General features: G+C 32.1%; 11 protein-coding genes across 11 annotated transcripts; 5 read left to right on the plus strand and 6 right to left on the minus strand.

Moving 5' to 3' along the window:
* Nucleotides 1-47: 47 nt before the first annotated feature.
* On the minus strand, nt 48-3,188 carry gnrA (gelsolin-related protein; the record flags this gene model as incomplete). Its single annotated transcript, XM_004359277.1, has 2 exons — nt 48-2,428; nt 2,519-3,188. The coding sequence occupies 2 exons, from the start codon at nt 3,186-3,188 to the stop codon at nt 48-50; spliced, it is 3,051 nt and encodes a 1,016-aa protein (XP_004359334.1).
* Nucleotides 3,189-3,656: 468 nt separating this feature from the next.
* ndufa6 (NADH dehydrogenase ubiquinone 1 alpha subcomplex subunit 6) lies at nt 3,657-4,129 on the plus strand (the record flags this gene model as incomplete). Its single annotated transcript, XM_004359278.1, has 2 exons — nt 3,657-3,873; nt 3,921-4,129. 2 exons carry the CDS (start codon nt 3,657-3,659, stop codon nt 4,127-4,129), a joined length of 426 nt encoding a protein of 141 aa, XP_004359335.1.
* Nucleotides 4,130-4,494: 365 nt separating this feature from the next.
* DFA_01372 (ankyrin repeat-containing protein) lies at nt 4,495-5,879 on the minus strand (the record flags this gene model as incomplete). Its single annotated transcript, XM_004359279.1, has 2 exons — nt 4,495-5,489; nt 5,603-5,879. 2 exons carry the CDS (start codon nt 5,877-5,879, stop codon nt 4,495-4,497), a joined length of 1,272 nt encoding a protein of 423 aa, XP_004359336.1.
* Nucleotides 5,880-6,261: 382 nt separating this feature from the next.
* Nucleotides 6,262-6,729, plus strand: DFA_01373 (uncharacterized protein; the record flags this gene model as incomplete). The annotated part of the gene is made up of 2 exons (XM_004359280.1): nt 6,262-6,333; nt 6,676-6,729. The coding sequence occupies 2 exons, from the start codon at nt 6,262-6,264 to the stop codon at nt 6,727-6,729; spliced, it is 126 nt and encodes a 41-aa protein (XP_004359337.1).
* An 83-nt stretch (nt 6,730-6,812) lies between these two features.
* Nucleotides 6,813-7,190, plus strand: rpb6 (RNA polymerase II core subunit; the record flags this gene model as incomplete). Its single annotated transcript, XM_004359281.1, has 1 exon — nt 6,813-7,190. One exon carries the CDS (start codon nt 6,813-6,815, stop codon nt 7,188-7,190), a length of 378 nt encoding a protein of 125 aa, XP_004359338.1.
* A 456-nt stretch (nt 7,191-7,646) lies between these two features.
* On the minus strand, nt 7,647-8,608 carry DFA_01375 (uncharacterized protein; the record flags this gene model as incomplete). The annotated part of the gene is made up of 4 exons (XM_004359282.1): nt 7,647-7,899; nt 7,981-8,336; nt 8,421-8,493; nt 8,568-8,608. The coding sequence occupies 4 exons, from the start codon at nt 8,606-8,608 to the stop codon at nt 7,647-7,649; spliced, it is 723 nt and encodes a 240-aa protein (XP_004359339.1).
* Nucleotides 8,609-9,084: 476 nt separating this feature from the next.
* Nucleotides 9,085-10,410, plus strand: DFA_01376 (uncharacterized protein; the record flags this gene model as incomplete). Its single annotated transcript, XM_004359283.1, has 4 exons — nt 9,085-9,576; nt 9,662-10,185; nt 10,275-10,296; nt 10,363-10,410. The coding sequence occupies 4 exons, from the start codon at nt 9,085-9,087 to the stop codon at nt 10,408-10,410; spliced, it is 1,086 nt and encodes a 361-aa protein (XP_004359340.1).
* A 54-nt stretch (nt 10,411-10,464) lies between these two features.
* On the minus strand, nt 10,465-11,106 carry DFA_01377 (uncharacterized protein; the record flags this gene model as incomplete). Its single annotated transcript, XM_004359284.1, has 4 exons — nt 10,465-10,714; nt 10,810-10,883; nt 10,954-11,007; nt 11,041-11,106. 4 exons carry the CDS (start codon nt 11,104-11,106, stop codon nt 10,465-10,467), a joined length of 444 nt encoding a protein of 147 aa, XP_004359341.1.
* A 388-nt stretch (nt 11,107-11,494) lies between these two features.
* grlP (G-protein-coupled receptor family 3 protein 15) lies at nt 11,495-16,816 on the minus strand (the record flags this gene model as incomplete). Its single annotated transcript, XM_004359285.1, has 12 exons — nt 11,495-12,331; nt 12,411-12,720; nt 12,780-13,080; nt 13,165-13,729; nt 13,808-14,115; nt 14,208-14,458; nt 14,520-14,694; nt 14,778-15,008; nt 15,073-15,243; nt 15,359-15,688; nt 15,756-15,972; nt 16,811-16,816. 12 exons carry the CDS (start codon nt 16,814-16,816, stop codon nt 11,495-11,497), a joined length of 3,702 nt encoding a protein of 1,233 aa, XP_004359342.1.
* Nucleotides 16,817-16,883: 67 nt separating this feature from the next.
* DFA_01379 (uncharacterized protein) lies at nt 16,884-18,043 on the plus strand (the record flags this gene model as incomplete). The annotated part of the gene is made up of 2 exons (XM_004359286.1): nt 16,884-17,405; nt 17,489-18,043. The coding sequence occupies 2 exons, from the start codon at nt 16,884-16,886 to the stop codon at nt 18,041-18,043; spliced, it is 1,077 nt and encodes a 358-aa protein (XP_004359343.1).
* Nucleotides 18,044-18,146: 103 nt separating this feature from the next.
* DFA_01380 (uncharacterized protein) lies at nt 18,147-19,689 on the minus strand (the record flags this gene model as incomplete). The annotated part of the gene is made up of 3 exons (XM_004359287.1): nt 18,147-18,822; nt 18,882-18,996; nt 19,074-19,689. 3 exons carry the CDS (start codon nt 19,687-19,689, stop codon nt 18,147-18,149), a joined length of 1,407 nt encoding a protein of 468 aa, XP_004359344.1.
* Nucleotides 19,690-19,770: the final 81 nt, after the last annotated feature.

Consider the following 19,770-nt stretch of genomic DNA (forward strand, 5'->3'; position numbering starts at 1 on the left):
TGTGTTTTGTTTGTTTGTTTGTTTGTTTGTTTGTTTGTTTTAGGTTATTATTTTCTTGGACTACCAAAAGATCCAGTTCTATTGTGTCTTTGATTTGATTTTTTACGATGGAAATTGGGAGAGTGTTGTGGAGAAGATGAAAGTGGTGGAAGAGCAGCAGCCAATGGGATTGCAGCTGATATACCTCCAGCTGCAGCGTTGGATGGTGAAGATGATAGAGGTGAGAAGTTTGGCAATTCACAAGACTTTGAAATGGGTGTTCCACTCGATGAATTTGGTGTATTGCTTTGACTGAGACTTCTGTTTCTTGGTTTCTTTTTGTTATTCTTTTTTCTATTACCTTTTGGACTGTTTTGTGATTGTTGATTATTATTGTTGTTGTTTGGCAATTCAAAAGCAAACAATAAATCTCCATTTGAAGAAACTGATATAGATTCATTATTATAATGTTTATATCCAGTTGTATTCTCTTCATCCTCTTCTTCTTGTTGTCCTTTTTGTGGTTGTGGTTGTTCTTCATTTGGTGGTGTAACTATTAATTGTGGACTTTCAGTTGTTGTTGTAGTAGTAGTTGTAGTAGTAGTTTCTTCTTCAACATTGATAGGTGTTGGTTTATCTCCTTCTTCTTCCTCCTCTGTTGATAAAGTTGAAACTGTTTCTTCTCTCTTTTCCTCAACTTGTTCTTGTACTTGTTCAACTTCAACCTTTTCAGCTACTACTTCCTCTTGCTCAACTTGAACCTTTTCCACCACTTCAACCTTTTCAACTACTTGATCTTGTTTCTTATTATTATCAACCAATAAATTATCAAGTTCATCTTGAGATACAATTTGCTGTTGTGATTGTTCTTTTTGTTGTTGTTGTTCTTTTTGTTTCTTTAATTCTAATGGATCAATGAAAACCTTTGCAATAACTTGTTTCCAAGAGTTAAAGAATGATTTGAAGAGGATGGTTTCTTTTCCTTCATCAATGACAGTGATTGGGGTGTCGGCTGGACGATCATCATTGATGTTGTCACGATATTGCTTGGCAAGAGAGGCAGTCTGTTTGAACTTGGCGTCTGTTGTTTTGGCACCTCTCCAGACAAAGATTTCATCATAACGATCGAGGATTGCATTTTCCTCGGTGTTTAGATCGACCTGAGAGAATGGTTTGATTTGCTCGGCCTTGAATACACCGGTCGACTCTGTGGTGAGATAGAATCTAAATTGCTTTGGCTTGTCTTGGTAACAATCGGCATAGTCTTGACGTCCACCCAAAATCTTCCAAAATGTCTCTGGCTCCTCACCCTCTTCAATCTCCTTGACAGGTGCTTCATAGTCGGGTGGCAAAAAGGTGTAGAGATCGGATGCGAGGGCACGCTCGGCATCGTTGGATGCACGTCCGTGCCACACCAAGATAACCTTGCCCGGGATGATAACGACAAACGAGTCGAGTGAGCACAGCTTGGCGGCAGACATGTCGCCTGCGAGTTGTGTGCCTCTGCACTTGCCATCGGCGCCACGCACCTGGAACATGGACGGCTTGCTCGTAGAGAGGTCGTCGTTGACAACGATAGTCTCGCGACCAAACAGGCTGTAAAACTCGTTGGGCTCTTTGTTTTGTGAGATACGGTATTCGGTGGGATCGTCACTCTGCAGCGACTGCATCTTTTCCCTGATATCCTTGTACAAGCCAAACTTGTAGGAAATGTAGTTGCGCGAGTTGGCAAAACTGCCCTCCCAGTAAAAGATGACCGACTTTATCGAGTTCTTGTCGGCTGGACGGTAGATAAAGTGACATACGTACGAACGGTTCGAGTAAAACACGCCAAAGTCGTCTTCTTCCACTCGTTTAAACTGACCGTTGTTGCCGGCACACGACCACACCAACAACTTGCCTTTGTGGTCATTGGAACCCAAATGAATCTCTGGAATCTCCTTTTCTTGAAACATCTCGTCCAATAAAAACGATGGAGCCTCTTTTTTCTTGGATGCCAATCCCAAATAAGACATCATATGTTTTTCACTCTCTTTCCACACCTTGAACTTGCTCTTGAACAAAGCACCTTCAGCACCATCAAAGACGGGTGTGATGCATGTGTTGGCAGGACGTTCAAACATGGTGAGGAAACGTTTGGCCAATGTGACAGATACCTCACGCTCAGCCTTGCTCGACTTTTCACCTTGCCATACAAAGATTTCATGTTCACAATCCAAAATAAAACAACTGGTTGATAAAAACATCTCTTGTGTAACGACTTCCTCGTCGATTGGAATGACATTTAATTTACCGTCGACATTGCCAACTCTATACAAAAAGTATTCTGGTTCCAATTCATCTCCATTTTCATCCAACATTGATTCACTCTTTTCTGCAGTCACCTTTAATTTCTCTCCTTTTGTAACTCCCAACATATATAAAAATGTTAAATGTTCTTCTCCATATTCTAAATAAATAAAAATAAAATAATATATTGATTAGATAATTCTCTTTTCTTTTCTTTTCTTTTCTGTTCTTTTCTTATTCATTTTCATACCCAATGGAATAACAGCTCTTTGACATCCAACTTCAACTTTTAATTTCTGAGCCATTTGAATGGCTTTAGCACGCTTTTGACTATGGACCTTGTCGGTACTCCAAACAAACATATATGATTCACTTTGGATAATAAAGACATCGGTCAAGTTTAATGAACTGTGAGATAATTGTACATTGATGAAATGGTATGGTTCTTCTGATCCAGTTACTTGAATCAACTTGGCTCCATGATGAATATTTACTGATGATACAACTGGCGTTGGTTGCGATACAACTGAACCAGTTGGTTGTGTTGGTTGTTTGACAACTTCTTCAGTAGCTGCTACAACGGCAACTGGTGTTGGTTGTTCTGGTTCTACTTTTTGATTATTATTACATTCCTCTTCTTCTGTTGTAGTGGTAGTTTGAGTTGTTTGTTCTTCTTCATCAACAATTGTAGTAGTAGGGACGGAAGGAGTCTCCTCAATATCTTCCCTTACACTTTCCTGTTGTTGCTCTTCTCCCTGTTCTTGCTCTTCTTGTTGTTCTCGTTCCTCTGTTGATACACTAAAACTAGTAACAGTAAGAGTAGCAGTAGCCAGAGTTGAATCTTCTTCTTCTTGAACCTCCTTTGATACAACTGGTTGTTCCTCTTGTTGTATTTCTTGTTGTATATCTTCAACCTCCATTATGATTATGAGATGATTTCAAAAGTATTTGACGAAAAGGGGAGATATACCAAGAAGAAAGTAATAGGTTGGTAGGTTGGTTGGGCAAGTAGTACTAATAACAAAAAAAAAAAAACAAATTTTTATAATATATATATATAAAGATACAAGTATATAGATATACAGATTTAAACGATGATAATATTGGTGGTAGTAGTAGTAGTGATAACGATGATGATAATAGTAATAATAATACAACAAATGGATGGGATGGTGTGTGAATAAAGGAATGAATGAAGTAAACTAACCTTTTGGAAAGGATACATGCTAGCCAGCCTTATTATCAGAAAAAAACAAAAAAATTAAAAAAATCCAAAAAAATAAGGGTGTGGTGTAAAGTGTCAGACACGATCATTCAGTGACTGAGAACATACATCTGATAATCAAACAGATTCTATTTCAAATATATAGCAAAGAAGAAGAAGAAAGATGTCATCCAATTTAATAGCCATCAAGACACTCAGACCAGCATTTGTCAGCTCTTCATTTGAAGCTGCTCGTTCAAGAAGTCTCAAATTATATAGAAACGCTATTCGTTCAGTACCAGTACTCATCCAACATTACAATCTTTCATACAATATTTCTGATATGCATGCTAGAATTAAAGGTACAATATCAATATTAGTAGTAGTAGCTAGTAGACGTAGTAGACAGTACTAACTAACAAGTATTGTTTGTTTTGTAATATAATAGCCGATTTCAGACAATTCGATAAGATTGAAGATAAAGGTGTTTTGGATAGATTATCATTCATTGGAGAGACTGAACTCTTTGATGCTGTATCATTGTTAAAGACTAGAAGTCATGTTGTCAACTATTTCGATGAGATTCCAAACTCTCAAAACAAAAAGCAAATCAGTGAAGGAGAGGATTTATTAAAGAAATTCTTTTCAAATATTTAAACTATAGTAATAATAATAATAATAACAACATAATAACAACAATATAATAACAAATAGAACCCGTGATATGATCATCACCCACCGATTAATCAACTAAACTAAAATCAAAAAAAGATAGATAATATAAAAATTATACACCTCTTTGTAAATCAGATATCAAGAATGATCCATTCATCATTCATTCATTCATTCATTCATTTTTTGAAAGAATAATATATATTTGGATGGATGGACACATATTCGGAAACATAACTTGATGATCAATTCAATCATTGGTTAAAACTCATTGGAAATGAGTATTTCTATTTTATGATACAATGATAATAATGATGATGATGATGATGATGATAATTTAATTTATTAATTTAATTTGAATTGACTTCTACTGCCTCTGAAGATACTACTACTGGAGTTTGTTCTTGTTGTTTTTGTTGTTGTTCTTGCTGTTCTTGATTATTTGATTCATTTTTCTTTTTCTCCTCTTTTTTAAATCCTCCATTTCCATTTCCATTTGTTCTACTACCATTTGATTTAATTGCTCCATTATTATTATTATTATTTGATCTATTTTTATCCCTATTATTATTATTATTATTATCTTTAGATTCACGGTGATGATGATGACCATTACTATCTTTATCCTTTGTATTATTATTATTATGATTATTATCTTTATCTTTCTTTTCCTTTGTATTCTTGATTATTTTGTTGATTTCTTGCATTGCCTTTGTTACATTATCAATGTCACCTTGAATTTCAACGGCAGTGTTGGCACTGTCGGGTGGTGGGATAGTAATCTTTACCTTGAATTCTTCACGAAGACGTTTGATGGTGCTACCTCCACTACCAATAATGAGACGGTGATTCTCTTTGGCAATGTTGGGGACCTTGAGCAAGGTGATTTCGTCGCCTTCAGGCTCAGCCTCTACCATCTTCTTTTTTGGTTCCTTGGGCTTGATCATTTCCAGTATTCTTTGACGTGCAATCTCTACATCATCCTTTCTACCCTTGATTTCAATACGATGGTCGGTATCTTTGATACCGGGGATATTGATCTGTGTGTTGGTGAGTTCACGCAACTCGTTCAACTTCTTGCCACCCTTTCCAATCACCTTTCCATGATCGACACGTTCAACGTGTACCTTGACCGTGACTAGTTGGTCACCTTGCAACACCTCTTTAATCTTTGAAAAGATTGCCAATTGCTCTGGAATCAATCCGGAAACATTCTTGATGGTTGGGTCGGCACCAGCCTTGATCAAACAATCAATCATATCAAATTGATCTCTAATCGATGCAACCGTAACTAATTTATGTAAAGATGTTGATCCTACTCCATTTCCAATGTTTGGATCAGCTCCTTTTTTAATTAAATATTTTACAATTCCTAAATAAGTTGACAAAATCAATATATTGATTGTTGGTAAACATTAGTTTACATTTCACACTACTCGACCATTCAATGATACATACTAGCTCTTCCTTTGACGATGGCACCATGAAGTGGTAAATCACCAAACTTGTCCTTTTGATTTGGACTGATTTTCTCCTTTTCAATCATACGTTTGACTGCTTCGAAATCATCAGATTCTGCTGCATACTTTAATAGTGATCCATTTTCAATATCTTTATCCGATGACAAGGATGGTGATGATTTTTGTGTGGTGGTTGTGGCAGTGGTGGTAGTTGAGATTGTTTGATCAACTTGGTCGTCGTCAGATGTGATTGGTGGTTCTTCTGATGCTATCATCTTCTTTTCTTCTTTTTTGTACAATGAACTTCACTTAAAGTATGTTTAATAATAACCGAAATATTATATTATATATATATATAGTGATGATGATGATGATAGAACGCACAACAACAAATTCTAATAAAATTTTGTGTTGGCTAGCAAATGTACGAGGAGGCGATGGTTTGTCGTCTTTTGGTCGATTTTTTATTGGTTGCACGAAAAAAAAACAAGGGGGCCCCAAATCGATCTAAACAAGATTGTTTGTTGTTGAACAAATATTAAGTAGGATTGTAACAAATAATTGAAATTAAGAAGAATAATAATAACAATAACAATAATAATAATGATAAAATAATGTAATAATAATGTGATGATGAAATGATGGAACATAAGGAAAATGAAATACTCAAAGTGTGGTTGGTTCCTCTCTCTCTCTCTTTTTGAAAAATGGAGGGATGCAGTATCATTAGTATTAAGTGATCACTTAACCACACATTTAACCAAAAAAAACAACCATTTTACAACAATGGTGCTACTTTTGCTATTCTGGCTACTGTCAGTGCATCATCATATCATTGTATCATCAATGGAACTGAGTGTGAAAGGATATTGATATCACAAATATTATACTGATTGAATGAATGAACGAAGATGATTATGTATGAATAAAGACAGGACGTACTATACAACAATGGCAAATACCCCCGATTTTAATTATTCAAAAAAATCGAAAAAAAAGATAACTTGAGAAGAAAGTTTTTGTCGTTGAGTTGTTTCATTATTTGTTTATTATTATTATTATTAACTAAAGATAAAAATGGACGAATACGGAGGAGGTGACGGGTATGATCTCAAAGATAGATAGATAGATAGAAGATAGATTGATAGATAGATTGATAGATTAGATTAGAGTGATAGATACTAATTCAATTATACGAATTCAAATTCATGTACGACTATAGATTTGATGGAGATGAACCAGAAGAAGATTTTGAAGAGTTTGTAGAAGAGACTACCGATACTCCTTATACAGATATCGTAGATCCAAATCAACAACAAGAGGGTGCTGAACCTGGAAAGGTGCCACCACATCTCAGAAAGACTACTAGATATATGACCAAGTATGAACGTGCTAGATTGTTGGGTTCACGTGCTCTTCAAATTAGCATGAATGCTCCTATTATGGTCGAACTCGAAGGTGAAACTGATCCATTACAAATCGCTTGGAAGGAATTGAGAGCAAAGAAGATTCCTTTAATCGTTAGACGTTTCCTTCCCAATGGTGCATACGAAGATTGGTCTGTCGATGAATTAATCGTTACATAAAAGAAAACAATCAACAACAACAACAATAAGAAAAGAGAAAAAAAAAGAACAACAAAGAAAAGAAAAAAGATATAATTGAAAGAAGAAAGAAGAAACAGGTGCAACAAAAAGAAGGAGGATAGGAATAACCAATAATAATAATAATAATAATCATTCAAGAAATGGATAGATAGAGAATATTATAAATTGGCCAATTTCAATGTTTAATACTATAATATAGAGTATAATATAGAATCTAAGCATTGAATATAATATAATAATATTAATAGTAATAATATTAAATAAAGAAAAGATCAAAAAAAAAATATATATATAAAATCAACAAAAACAAAATAACATCGACTATATAGTACTATTTATACATTATTATCCGTTATACATATTTATTAAACCTATTTACATAATATTTATCTACAAATTACTTTGAATTCAAAGCATCTATTTTAAAACTCTATTTTAAACTTTTAGATCAAATTTCCATAACTTTCCAACACCTGCACCATCTGTGTGATGATGATGATGGTAAGGAACAAGTTCATATTTTAAACCAAATCTATCAGCAATGTCAAGTGTCTTTGATGTTGTAAGATGGTCTCTTTGAATATAGGACAATAGGAAATAACAATCCTTGTTACTTCTCTTTTGAATTTTTAGAATGGTTGATACTAATGAAAACAATTGTAATGCATTTTCAATTCCTGATGGAATTCTAAATAAATAAATAAATAAATAATTTGTTAATATTTTTGGTATTTAACTTTTAGATATGAATTAATTAATTCTTTTTTACATTATATCAGAAGCCATAATAAAGTCAAATGGAATGGGTACAGTATTGATTAGTTCTGGGATCGATTGAATACCCCAATTTAAACGAACTGCACAACTAGTGAGTGAACAATCATTTAATCTAATATTTTCATTCAATGTTGGTATGTTGTCTCTACTCTCTGTCATCACAACTATACATCCAAGTTTGGCAGCAAACAATCCACACAATCCTTCACATGATCCAAGTTCCAATACACATTGTCCTTTGATATAATTTTCATTGTCTTTTAAAAATTGACAAATCATTTCTCTTCCAAGACTATCATTATTATTATTATTATTATTATTTCCATTTACTTGATCTTCTAGAATTATCTAAATATCATTTATGATGGAAATGAATGTATGTACATGATAAAAAAAATGAAAAGGGAGTCATTTTCAATCCAACAATCTTACATCTGACGTTCCATTCTGATTGGAGAATGTTTTCAAACATATTCCATTACACAAAGTTGATTTGAAATTAAAACTAATTAAGTTATTATTAGAATGAATTGAGTAAGTGAAGTGGATCAAATGATGATGATTATGTTGTTTGCTTACCCTTCATTTGAAGTATTCAAGTTGAATTGATCCTCTCTCATTTCTCTTTATTAAACTCTATTTAAATATTAAAAACCTCCTAGCCTTTGAAACAAACAAACAAACAAACAAATAAACAAACAAATATTAATAGAAACACAAATCGAAATTGAAATTGAATTTGAAATTGAATGTAATATTTTATTATTGTTATTATTATTATTATTATATCTCAAGGGTTATCATCTACTCTGTGTGTTGGTTTGCTGGTTGTGGTTGTGGTGGGCAGGGAAAGCAGTGGTTTACTTCCAAATTTGCTGCTTTTAAAAATAAAATAATAATGTAGTAGTACGATGATATTATTGAATGATGATTGCTTGATTGCCCATCACCCCCACAACCAATGATTACCTAACAGAGATTATTTCTATTTGTGTGTTTTTTATCAAATTTAATTTGAAAATCAGAAGTGTGAGCAGGTTTTAACGATTGCCCACCATCATTTTATCACTACAACTACTGCACACACTCTAAAAAGATGAACAGTCAATTAATCAAAAGAGGAATATCTGCTGCTACTGCTACTGCTGCACGTAACAGCAACGGTTACAGTTATAATTTACATACAACCTCCTCCTCTTCCTCCTCTCACTACTCACACACTAGTCAACGTTTAAATCAAACCAAATTCAAATATACCCCTTCTACCACCAACACCAACACCATTAACACTACTTTAGTTTCAAATCTAACCAATAGCAGTAATACATTATTATCTTCATCATCGTTGCTCTTAACTAGACAATCTACTTTTGCTGGACAATATGAATCAAAGAGATCTATATTCTTTGCCAACCCATACGAAAAATACCTAACAAAGATCAAAGTTGATACTATTGATCCCAAGGAGAACGTACTTGTCTATCAACACGACAGAGAGACTGTCTTTGCTGGTGTAAAGACTCTTTTAATTGGTCAATGTGCTGCTAGTGTTTTATTCCCAGTTGCTACTTTGGCAAAAGGTTTAGAGGTATGTAGATAGAATACATATATATAAGTTATATAAGTTTATGAATATTCATATTGATTGATTGATCTGATCTGATTTGGTTTAGGCAAAATATCAAATGATGGGAGCATTATTATTGGCATGGAGTGGAACATTTTATTTTATGGGTAAGAGATTGGTATCTAATTTGGCAACAAGAGTCTATTACAACAAAGCAGAGAATTGTATTTTGTTGGTTCACTATTATCCAAACCAACAGGTTTTAAAGATTCCAATCGATCAAATCAAACCATCACTCAACACTCCGGAATCACTCTACATTCTCCTTGAAGACAACACAATGTTTATGCTTCAAAATACGGCCAAGGTCAATGATGAAGTGTTGACCTATATCATGTCTGGACAAGAATATGAATTCAAAGTACGTCAAAGAGACGAAAAAGAATACAATGAAATGGTTGAACTCAGTCGTGAAAAGATCCACGACATCATTAAATCCAATAATGATTTGGATAAAGAATTGGAAAAGGTTGAAAAAGAATTAAAGGAATTAAAAGAACAAGAAGAAAAGGATTTAAAAGAACAAGAGGAAAAGGATTTAAAAGATCAACAACAATCAGAACAAAAAAAGTAAATAATTGGGAATAAATAAATAATTAATGAATGTTGTAAATCAATTGCCCCATGGTTTTGGTTGAAATTAATCTATATATATATAGGGTATGTATGTGTATGTTGTTTGTATAAAAAAGGTATGGACAAATGATATTCCTATTGTCCATTTGTTAAATGGTTTTTAATTATAAGTTAAAATGTAATCTATCTGTCTCGATCGTCAATGAAATCGATATTTAAGTATGTATGTATGTATGGTCTGTGTCTATCTATCTGTCTATCTTGATCATGTTTTTAAACTGATACGACGGATCCACAAATACCTCTCAAACATTCTCTACCATATGGAATGTATGAGAAAGTATAGTATAATAATGCACAGAATTGGAAGATAATCAAAATGATGATGAAAATGACTGACCAATCTTGGAAAACAGCAACCAATGTAAGAACCATAGAAAGAACAAATACAACTGCACAGATTGCACGTGTTGGTTGTGCCATATTCTTAATTTGTTTGGTTGGTCCAACTATAAAACCAGTACTATAAAATGAAAAGGGGAATATTGAGTCAATATCATCAAAGTATGGTTACAGTCAACCTGTACAGGTTTCATTATTCTATTCTATCAAACATACGCGCAAAGCATTGATATATTTCCAACTGTATAAAGAAAAGCAAAAGATGATGGTGAAGTAAGGAATAGAAAACCCTAAAGAGTAGCAGAGAGAGATGACAGTTAGTAAAGGCATCATCATATGAAGACTGTTAATAACACATACCAAGAATGAAAAGAATAGACCCAAACCTGCGCATATACCGAAACCTATAATTCTCTGTTTGAATGATAACGAGCATTGATTATTTACATCATCCCAAACTGATTGATCCTTCTCTTCTTCTTTATTGCCCAGTAAACTTTTAATTGAGTCCATCTCTGATTGATGTTTTATGTATGTATTGGTTGTGTAGTAGTAGTAGTAGTAAGTATACTATAGTATTACTTTTATGTATGTGAATCTGTGAATGATAATGATGAGAACGATATATCTTTTTTAAACAGATACTTTTGATGCAACTCTGTGTGAAACTAACTAAATTGATTTTAAAAATAATCATTCGTTAGAATTTTATTGTGGTTAATTTGCGTAATTTCAATCCCAAGTATTTGAGAGGATAGTGATTCGAGTTACTTTGAGAGAGAAATGCACACATATGAGATATGGATTCTCTCTTTTTCTATCCCTCTATCTCTCTATCTCGCTCTATCTCTATATCTCTTTATTTCGTAACTTGGATATCCAGTACTCCACTAACAGACTATTATCGCCAAACATCATTTTCCAATGGAGTCGATGGTTCTGATTGTGTTGTTCTTCTTCTAACAAGAGGTGAACTGGGATCCCCATCATCATCCCTAATCGTAGATGTCTTTGATTTCTTTTTCTTTTTTCTTCTCTTTTTCTTTTCATTTCCATTATCATTATTATTATTATTATTATTATTATTATTATTATTATTATTATTATTATTATTATTATTATTATTATTATTATTATTATTATTATTATTATTATTATTATTATTATTATTATTATTATTATTATTTGTAGCAAGATTTAAATTATTAATATCCATTGGTTGTTGAGGGCCATTTGAACTTGAATTTAAATTTGAATCGGTATCTGAGAATTCTGTTAAAACATGGTCTTGATTTTGGTTGTTATTATTATTTGCATCTCCTCCACCAACAGCAGCTACAACATTTGCATCATTATCATCAGGATGTTTAGTCCGATCCAAATAGGAATTATAAAATGTCAAAACTTCCTTATTTTTTTGAATACTATTCTCTTGTTCTTCTATTAGTTTTCGAAGCGATGAAATGATAGCATTCTTTCTCCATAAAAAGTTGAATTTTGGTAAGAATATTAAAGTAATGGTTGTAGTAACAAACAGTTCCAAAGCAGCAGATCGAATTAATAGTTCGGCTGTAGGATCTCCATTATATGCAAATCCAAGTGGCACTGATACCGCCAAAATAATTACATAGTTGTAGAGTAAGATACCAATATAAACAGCTTCATTAAATGTTCCAGGTACATTTCTAAATCTTCTACATACCACTACAAGATAACAACCAAACAATAATTCAATACTCTTTGAAAAGAAATAGGAATAAAATAGTATTAATATATAATCAACTAGTCGAGTTTGTTTTGAATATATATATATTTACCATATAAACCAACATGATAATAAATATTATATAATAATCTGGAGATTTACAATAATGTCTAACATTTAAGGTATCGAAATCATAATCGTAATAATCATAGACTGGTGTAAATATAAATGTACATATAACAAGTACGACGGGCATGATCATCAATAATGCACCCAACTTGAGCAACATCTTGTTGGTTACAATAGTTTCTCGAAGATATTGTACTCCTTCTACCAATCTCCACATTGAAAATTGTTTAACAAATACAGATGTTGCCACAACAAATACTGGTATTGGTAAAAATATCATTCTAAATTTACATCTAAAGAAAAATAAAAGTTATTAACTATTAATAAGTATTATTATATATCATTTACATACAAGAAATCAGAAGCATAAAATAATTGAGATAAATTTGAAACCATTGTTAGGATACATCCAACAAGGGTGATGACTAGGAAAAGAGGATTAGAGTAACGAATGACTCTTTTCTTTCTAAAGACAATGGTAATGATTAAAAATACGATGCTAATGGTGATCAATACTCCACTTAATATTCCAGTTGTAATTTTAACTGCCGATGATTCATCCACATATTCTAGACAATAATAAATATAAGATGTAAATACTTTATAACCACTTGGACAATTTGAAAATGTTATATTTTGAATTAATGCTCCAGCTAAATAAAATAAAATAAAAGAGTCAATTAGTTGCTTTGGTTGGTTTGATATTTTTTTTATAAACTTGTATTTAGGATACATACTTTTAGACGAAGTTGGAACTGATAGAAAAGTTAAACTACAATTATCTTTTGGTAATGCAGACATGTAGAGATCTGAGATATCAACAAATCCATCTGGATCTAGAATGGATGAAGTGGTACCTCGAACATAGACATTACTACATGCAACCAAGAAGAAGGCGAGATCTGTTTTACCAACCAATGTATTGTTGAAATAGTCAAATACCTGTATCGATATATTGAGTCTTTCAAATGGGAATATGACATATGGCATTGAGACGTTGAAACTATAGTAGCTCGATCTCATGGTTGTATTTCCAAAGGTTTCAGTGTTGTTGATGGTCGTACAATTGATACAATCAATTATTTGAGTTACATTGTGTAGATAATAGAATAACGATGCGACTTGAAAGGCACGGTTCCCGATAAAAACACAGTTTACTACCACTGGTTCACTGTTTAATGGTACATAAAGATTTGATGTCGTTAAAAATATAGCTGGTCCGTATGATGCTGTATTATTTAAAAATGTATTATGTGCCAATTTCATTGATCCTGTTTGATCTACTTCAATTGATACTCCTCTCTTTAAACAATAAAATAAATTAGAATTATTAATAATAATAAATTAAATATGAATATATGTTGTTATTTGTATACTTACAGTTTTACCTAAATTTTCTTGAAATAAAATATCATCCAATTGAATGATATAATTGTATCTTGCCCAAATGGTACCATAGTCACATACATTTTGATAAAATGTACAGTTGAATGCCATAAATAGAGAATTGTAGAATGGCAATACCACACCAGGACCATAATTATTACTAAAAACACAATTAAAAGCAACAAGAGCCGTTGACAGTTGAAGTGAAATGACACTTTCCGAAACTATATTATTTTTAAAAACAGTTCCTGCTATTACCACCGATACTTTGTTATTAAATGATAATACATTACTTGTTATATCTAAAAGAAAAAGAAAGAAAAAAAGCATTAATATTATTATTATTATTATTATTATTATTACAATGATTATTTTTAAATTTAAATATGTGTACTTTGAAATATTGAATTCATAATGATAATAATTGATAAAGAATTTGATTCGAGTACTGATCCAGTTAAATTTTTAAATACACATCCAAGTGTTCTCATTGTACTATAATTGTCATTGATTGATATTTGTGTATTCGATACACCAATCGTATTTTGAAAAAGACTGTAATCTATCAACAATGGTAATGATGCATGACTTTCAATAGTTGCTGAATTTGGTGCATCATTTGCATCAAATAAACAAAATAGTATCCTAAAAAACAAGAAGAATTATGATTAGTTTCAAATGATCAGATGTTTGATTTAATATTTACCTAACAGCAGATTCAGATGATACAAATAATGCACCACTTGTATAATTTGCACAATTTCCTTTGAATATTGATCTTGTAATCGATGTTCTAGAGATATAATAACTTCCTACTGCACCTCCAATATTTGCATAATTTCCTTCAAAATAACATTTATGAACTCCAATTTGAAATCCATCTAAAAAATAAATAAATAAATAAAAAGAACTATATATATATATATCATCTCTCTCTCTTTCTTTGTATTTTATATATATTTACTTAGATCTAGTGCACCACTTGCAGGTGAAAGATTGTAACCAAAAAGAGAATGAAAAAATCGTACGGTTGATCCAATTCCAAAAAATACACCTCCTTTGCCATTGTTGGGTGATGCATAATTGGAAACAAAACTACTCTGATGAACTGTACAATTTGAATAATAGATATAAATGGCGCCACCAGTAGTCCCTCTATTCAACATAAATAAACTATTATATACATATAAAAACCCTAAATACATTTTAAAATGAATTAATTTTAATCTATCTTTTTTGGTAATTTTTTGTATACTTACCTAAACTAATATGAAATGATCCACCATCATCAATTGGATTAACATTATTCATAAATACACAATTGTAAATATAGACTTCAGAGACACGTGCCAAAATGGCTGAAAAGTTACAATTGATAACTTGGATATCTGTCATGATAACTCTTGAAAATGATATTGATGTTAAACTTGCTAAAAATTAATTAATTATAAAAAGGAAGGAAAGAGAGGATTTAGTAAGGTTGTTGTGATCTTTTTAATAATTAAATAGGAATATATATATATGTATATATTTATATATATTTACTTGAACCTCTTAATTTACTAGCATCAAATATGACCGGTGGATCGAGTACTCCACCAGGATCCCTTGATGCATGTCCAATAGAAGTACCAATAATCCATAGATTTAAATTTTGAATGAGGAAATTAAAATCTCTTGGTTGGTCGTATGTACCAGGACCCATATACACAAAATGATAGGAATGATGGTCTATCTTGTAATCTACCAATTGCGGTGTCGTATCAAGAACAGTCCTTAAATATCTACAAGGTGTCTCTCGACTATATCCACAATCTTGATTGGTTGAACCATTCAATGCAACATATCTTATCGTTAATACATCATAATGTGGATCTATAGAAAAGTGTAAGTTAATCAATTGACACACCAAAAAATGGAATAATAAGGAGAGAGTACATACATTTAAATGCATGGTCAATCATTCCTTCTTCTCCTACATCAAATACACCTTGACCACTGACCATATTTATATTTGAGGTATCATCATCATCATTTCTTCTTCTTGTACTTGTAAACAATAGTAACAATGAAAATAGTAGAATCAAAAACAATAAATTGATTGCTATTTTCATTTCGATTTTCGATAAAGGTGACGGACGATAGGAAGATAAATCTATCTAAATTGATCAATGTTATAAGTAGTAGCTATATATGATTTCCTTCCTTTCTTTCTTTCTTTGTTTTATTTAGATACATCCATTAGATTTTAGAATGAATGAATACTCACTTGATCATCATTCTTTTCATTCTCTCTCTCTCTCTGTTGTGTGTGTGTGTGTGTGTTGGTGTGTTTTGATGAATGAGCGTTGGTTGATGTGTTGTACTTTCGTACTTACCACTTTTTTTTCTGATTAGAACACCCTCAGAGTGAGTGTAGAACAGTGCTTGGTATTCCGTCGTGTTTCGTGCGATCAGGACTGATACGTTTCACCACCGGTTGTGTTCCGATTGATATTTGCTACGACATTCAACTATTGCATTGATAGATATATCTATAAATGTAACTAACCAAATATCAATCGGAACTAAGATACAAAATTCAAAGTCGACAGAGAAGACTCTGCGATCTATACAATACATACATTTCTGGAAATAAAAGAACAAATTCTAGAAGAGATGGGAGAGGGAGGTGTGAGAGGAGAGTGAATAGCAGAGAAGGGGTGAGGTTTAAAGATTGTGATTGAAAAGGAGCTCCAATCGATGACCGGATTAGCCACGGCTGCTGAGAATGATTTTGTGAGGTGATTTAAAAATAATGTCATCGCGCGAGAATTAAAGATGTAGTGATATACATGTCATTAATCGCCAGAGAAGGTTTAAGCTTTTAAAATCTTCTTCTTGGGGCAGTCGACTGGCATAATGCTTATCGGAAGAAACACAGGCTATGATCTGTGTTTGGGTTTTTAAAAATTTCTTTATTTTATTTTATTTTTACTTTTTTTTTGAACTTCATACATGCATTTTGTGCTTTGCATATATCTTTCTTTGTTGTAAGATTTTATCAAAAACAATATTATAATATTAAAGTATGAGCCAACCACCAACAACGCCGCCAGCTGAAGGAAATACAGCAGCAGCTGCAGTAGCAACACCAACGATTCAAATAGATAGTGAAGAGTATGAAAAGGAAAAGACAAAGGTAAAAGAGTTATTGAACCAATCGTTGGCATTACGCAACCATTTAAAGACATTGACACCGTCGGAACTAGTATCTTCACAAGGAAGAGCAAAGATACATCAACTTAAAGTATGGACAACCGAGATTATAGAGTTGTCTGGTCGACTTGGTCTAGACCACGGCAAAGCATTGGGTCTAGAGTTTAACAGCTTTGCTCTCTTTTGCGAAAACACTTCAGACGACATTGACCAATACCACACCATCCTCACGCAACTAGAACAAGCTCGTAACACTGTACTCTCACTCAAAGACAAGTCTTCTCATAACCGTATCTTGGAGTTACTCACCAACATCTACAGTAGAACTGGTGAAATTGAAAAGGAAATTGAAACTATTGAAAGAGCAACAAGATTTGAAAAGAATATACCAACTGTATGTTAATATTATGATAGTATATTTATATATGATATATTTAAATTTATATTTATATTTATACCTTTATTTCTCATTTTTAGATGATTGCATTAGTTAAATCATATCTTAAAAAATTAGATTATATTTACAAGGATCGTGATAGAATCTATTCAATTCAAACTGATGATGGTAATGCATATATGGATCTACATGTTACTTGTTGGGATCATTATCAATGGCTCAAGAGTCAACCTGCATTTGCACCACCAATGAGTGATAGTTTTATCAAACAAAACAAGTCCAACCTGTTCAAACTATGCATTTATATGGGGTCATTGGCCAATCCACTCATTTCACAAAAGGATCAAGTCATATTCAACGTATCAATGGAAGCATTTGATGAAGCATTCTTTATTGCCAATCTCATCAATGACAAGGAGTTTATTTGTGCTGCCACAGCTCACAAATCATCTATTCTCTATCGTACATTACCTCCAGACGAACGTGACCAACTCTTGGAATCACTTAAAAAGACAGATGCTGAAATGAAACCAGTCAATAGTGAACTTCGAGATTTAATTGATTCTATTGAAAATCAAGCTCCTTCTCTTCATCCTGAAATGAAAGATTCAGTTCCTCCACCATCTGACGATTAAACAACAATATTTAAAAAGTAATAGTAATAATAATATAAAAGTAACATAATAAATAAAAGCGTATATATATATATAATTGTAATAATAATCATTTAATATTTATTTACTTATTTGCACCTTTCATACCTTTAAGAATATCCTTTAAATTAAAATCTTCATCTTCATTAAATAATGTTGATGGTTGTTGAGATTGTTGAGATTGCTGAGATGGTTGTGATTGATCCTTTTGTTGTAAATGTTGATATTGTTGTTTTGTGTTATTTTTTGGTTTATTAAAGTTTAATGGTTCCATTGAAAATTCATGTTGAATATTTTCTTCTTTTCTTTTGTATGAAGTACCCATTACTTTATGGAACAGTATTTGAGTTTCCTCTGGAACATCGGATATATCGGCCTTTTCACCTGGTGCAAGACCAAGTGTTTGTTCAAGTGCCATTTGGAATTCATCCGATGTTGTGTCTTGTTCTAGATTACCCAATACTGAATCCTTGGAATTGTAGGTTTGTTGTAGTAGGTCTTCATCCTCTTCGTAGAGGTATCCATGTACTGGATGATTTTTAATTTCTTCGTCTGTCAAACCTTCATACTTTTTAATCATATCAATGATTCCATCCAAATGACCTTGTAGCTCCATATTAAAATCTGATAATCTCTTGTCAACAGCATCCGATACTCTTCTATAATGTTTTCTTCTAATCTCTTCTACTTCTGTATTTCTTCTTTTTTCAAAATATTCATTATCTACCCATGAATCTTCTTTATCTCCTAATGACATATAACTAAATAGAAATAAATAAGTAAGTAAACAAAGTTTGTTTGTTTTTTTTGTTTTACATACTCCATATCAATTTGATTTAAACATCTTAATACTTCATTATTATAATCTTGGTATTCTGGTAAACGTACAATCAGTTCATGAACCTTTTCATCCGAGTGTCTATCTACTTCCATTTCTACAATTAATTATATATTATTAGAATATATATATTCTATCAATTATGATATTATTATTATTGTCAATAATACAAACCATTAATCATTAATCTAAAGATTAATTCTTCATTGTCACTATATTTGACTTCAGTGGTTCCTTGATTCTCTTTGGTGAGGGCCTTTGCCTCTTTGATTTTAGTTGGTTTTGGTTGTTTTTCAAGTTGTTGTACTCTTTGGTGGATATCGGTCACTGTTCTGTTTGTTGGTAGATTCTTATTGACATATGATAATGGTGAGGATAGTTGTTGTTGTTGTTGTTGTTGTCTAAGATGATATTGTTTATCTGGTTGTGTAGATGTCAAACTATCGATTGTTTCTTGTAGTCGTAGTGGAGATCTCTTTGTATTGAGAAGCATATCTTGTTGTTGTCTGCTAAGTGAATCCAACATTTTTGAAGCTTGATCCAACTTGTTTTGTTTGGCTTGAATCTCGTATCTAAGCTTTGATGATGGTCTTGCATCCATCCCACTTGACATTGATCCTGTATTACCACCTCTTTTAGATATGATAGACATGTATCTAGTGCCTATCATCTTCATCGAAGTAGCACCACCATTATACATAGTCATCATAGTTGTTGTATTCTTAATACAATGATTACACATCATTGTTGACATCCATGATGATGATTGTGATATTAACTTTCTATTCATCATGATGTGGGTAATATTATTATCTCTATTAATACAATAATAATAATGTAAAATCGAAAGAATGAAAAAACGAATAAGTAT

This window comes from Cavenderia fasciculata (assembly GCF_000203815.1).
Source record: "Cavenderia fasciculata unplaced genomic scaffold Scf_Dfasci-F-a-25c12.r2-5, whole genome shotgun sequence".
NCBI classification, from domain to species: domain Eukaryota; phylum Evosea; class Eumycetozoa; order Acytosteliales; family Cavenderiaceae; genus Cavenderia; species Cavenderia fasciculata.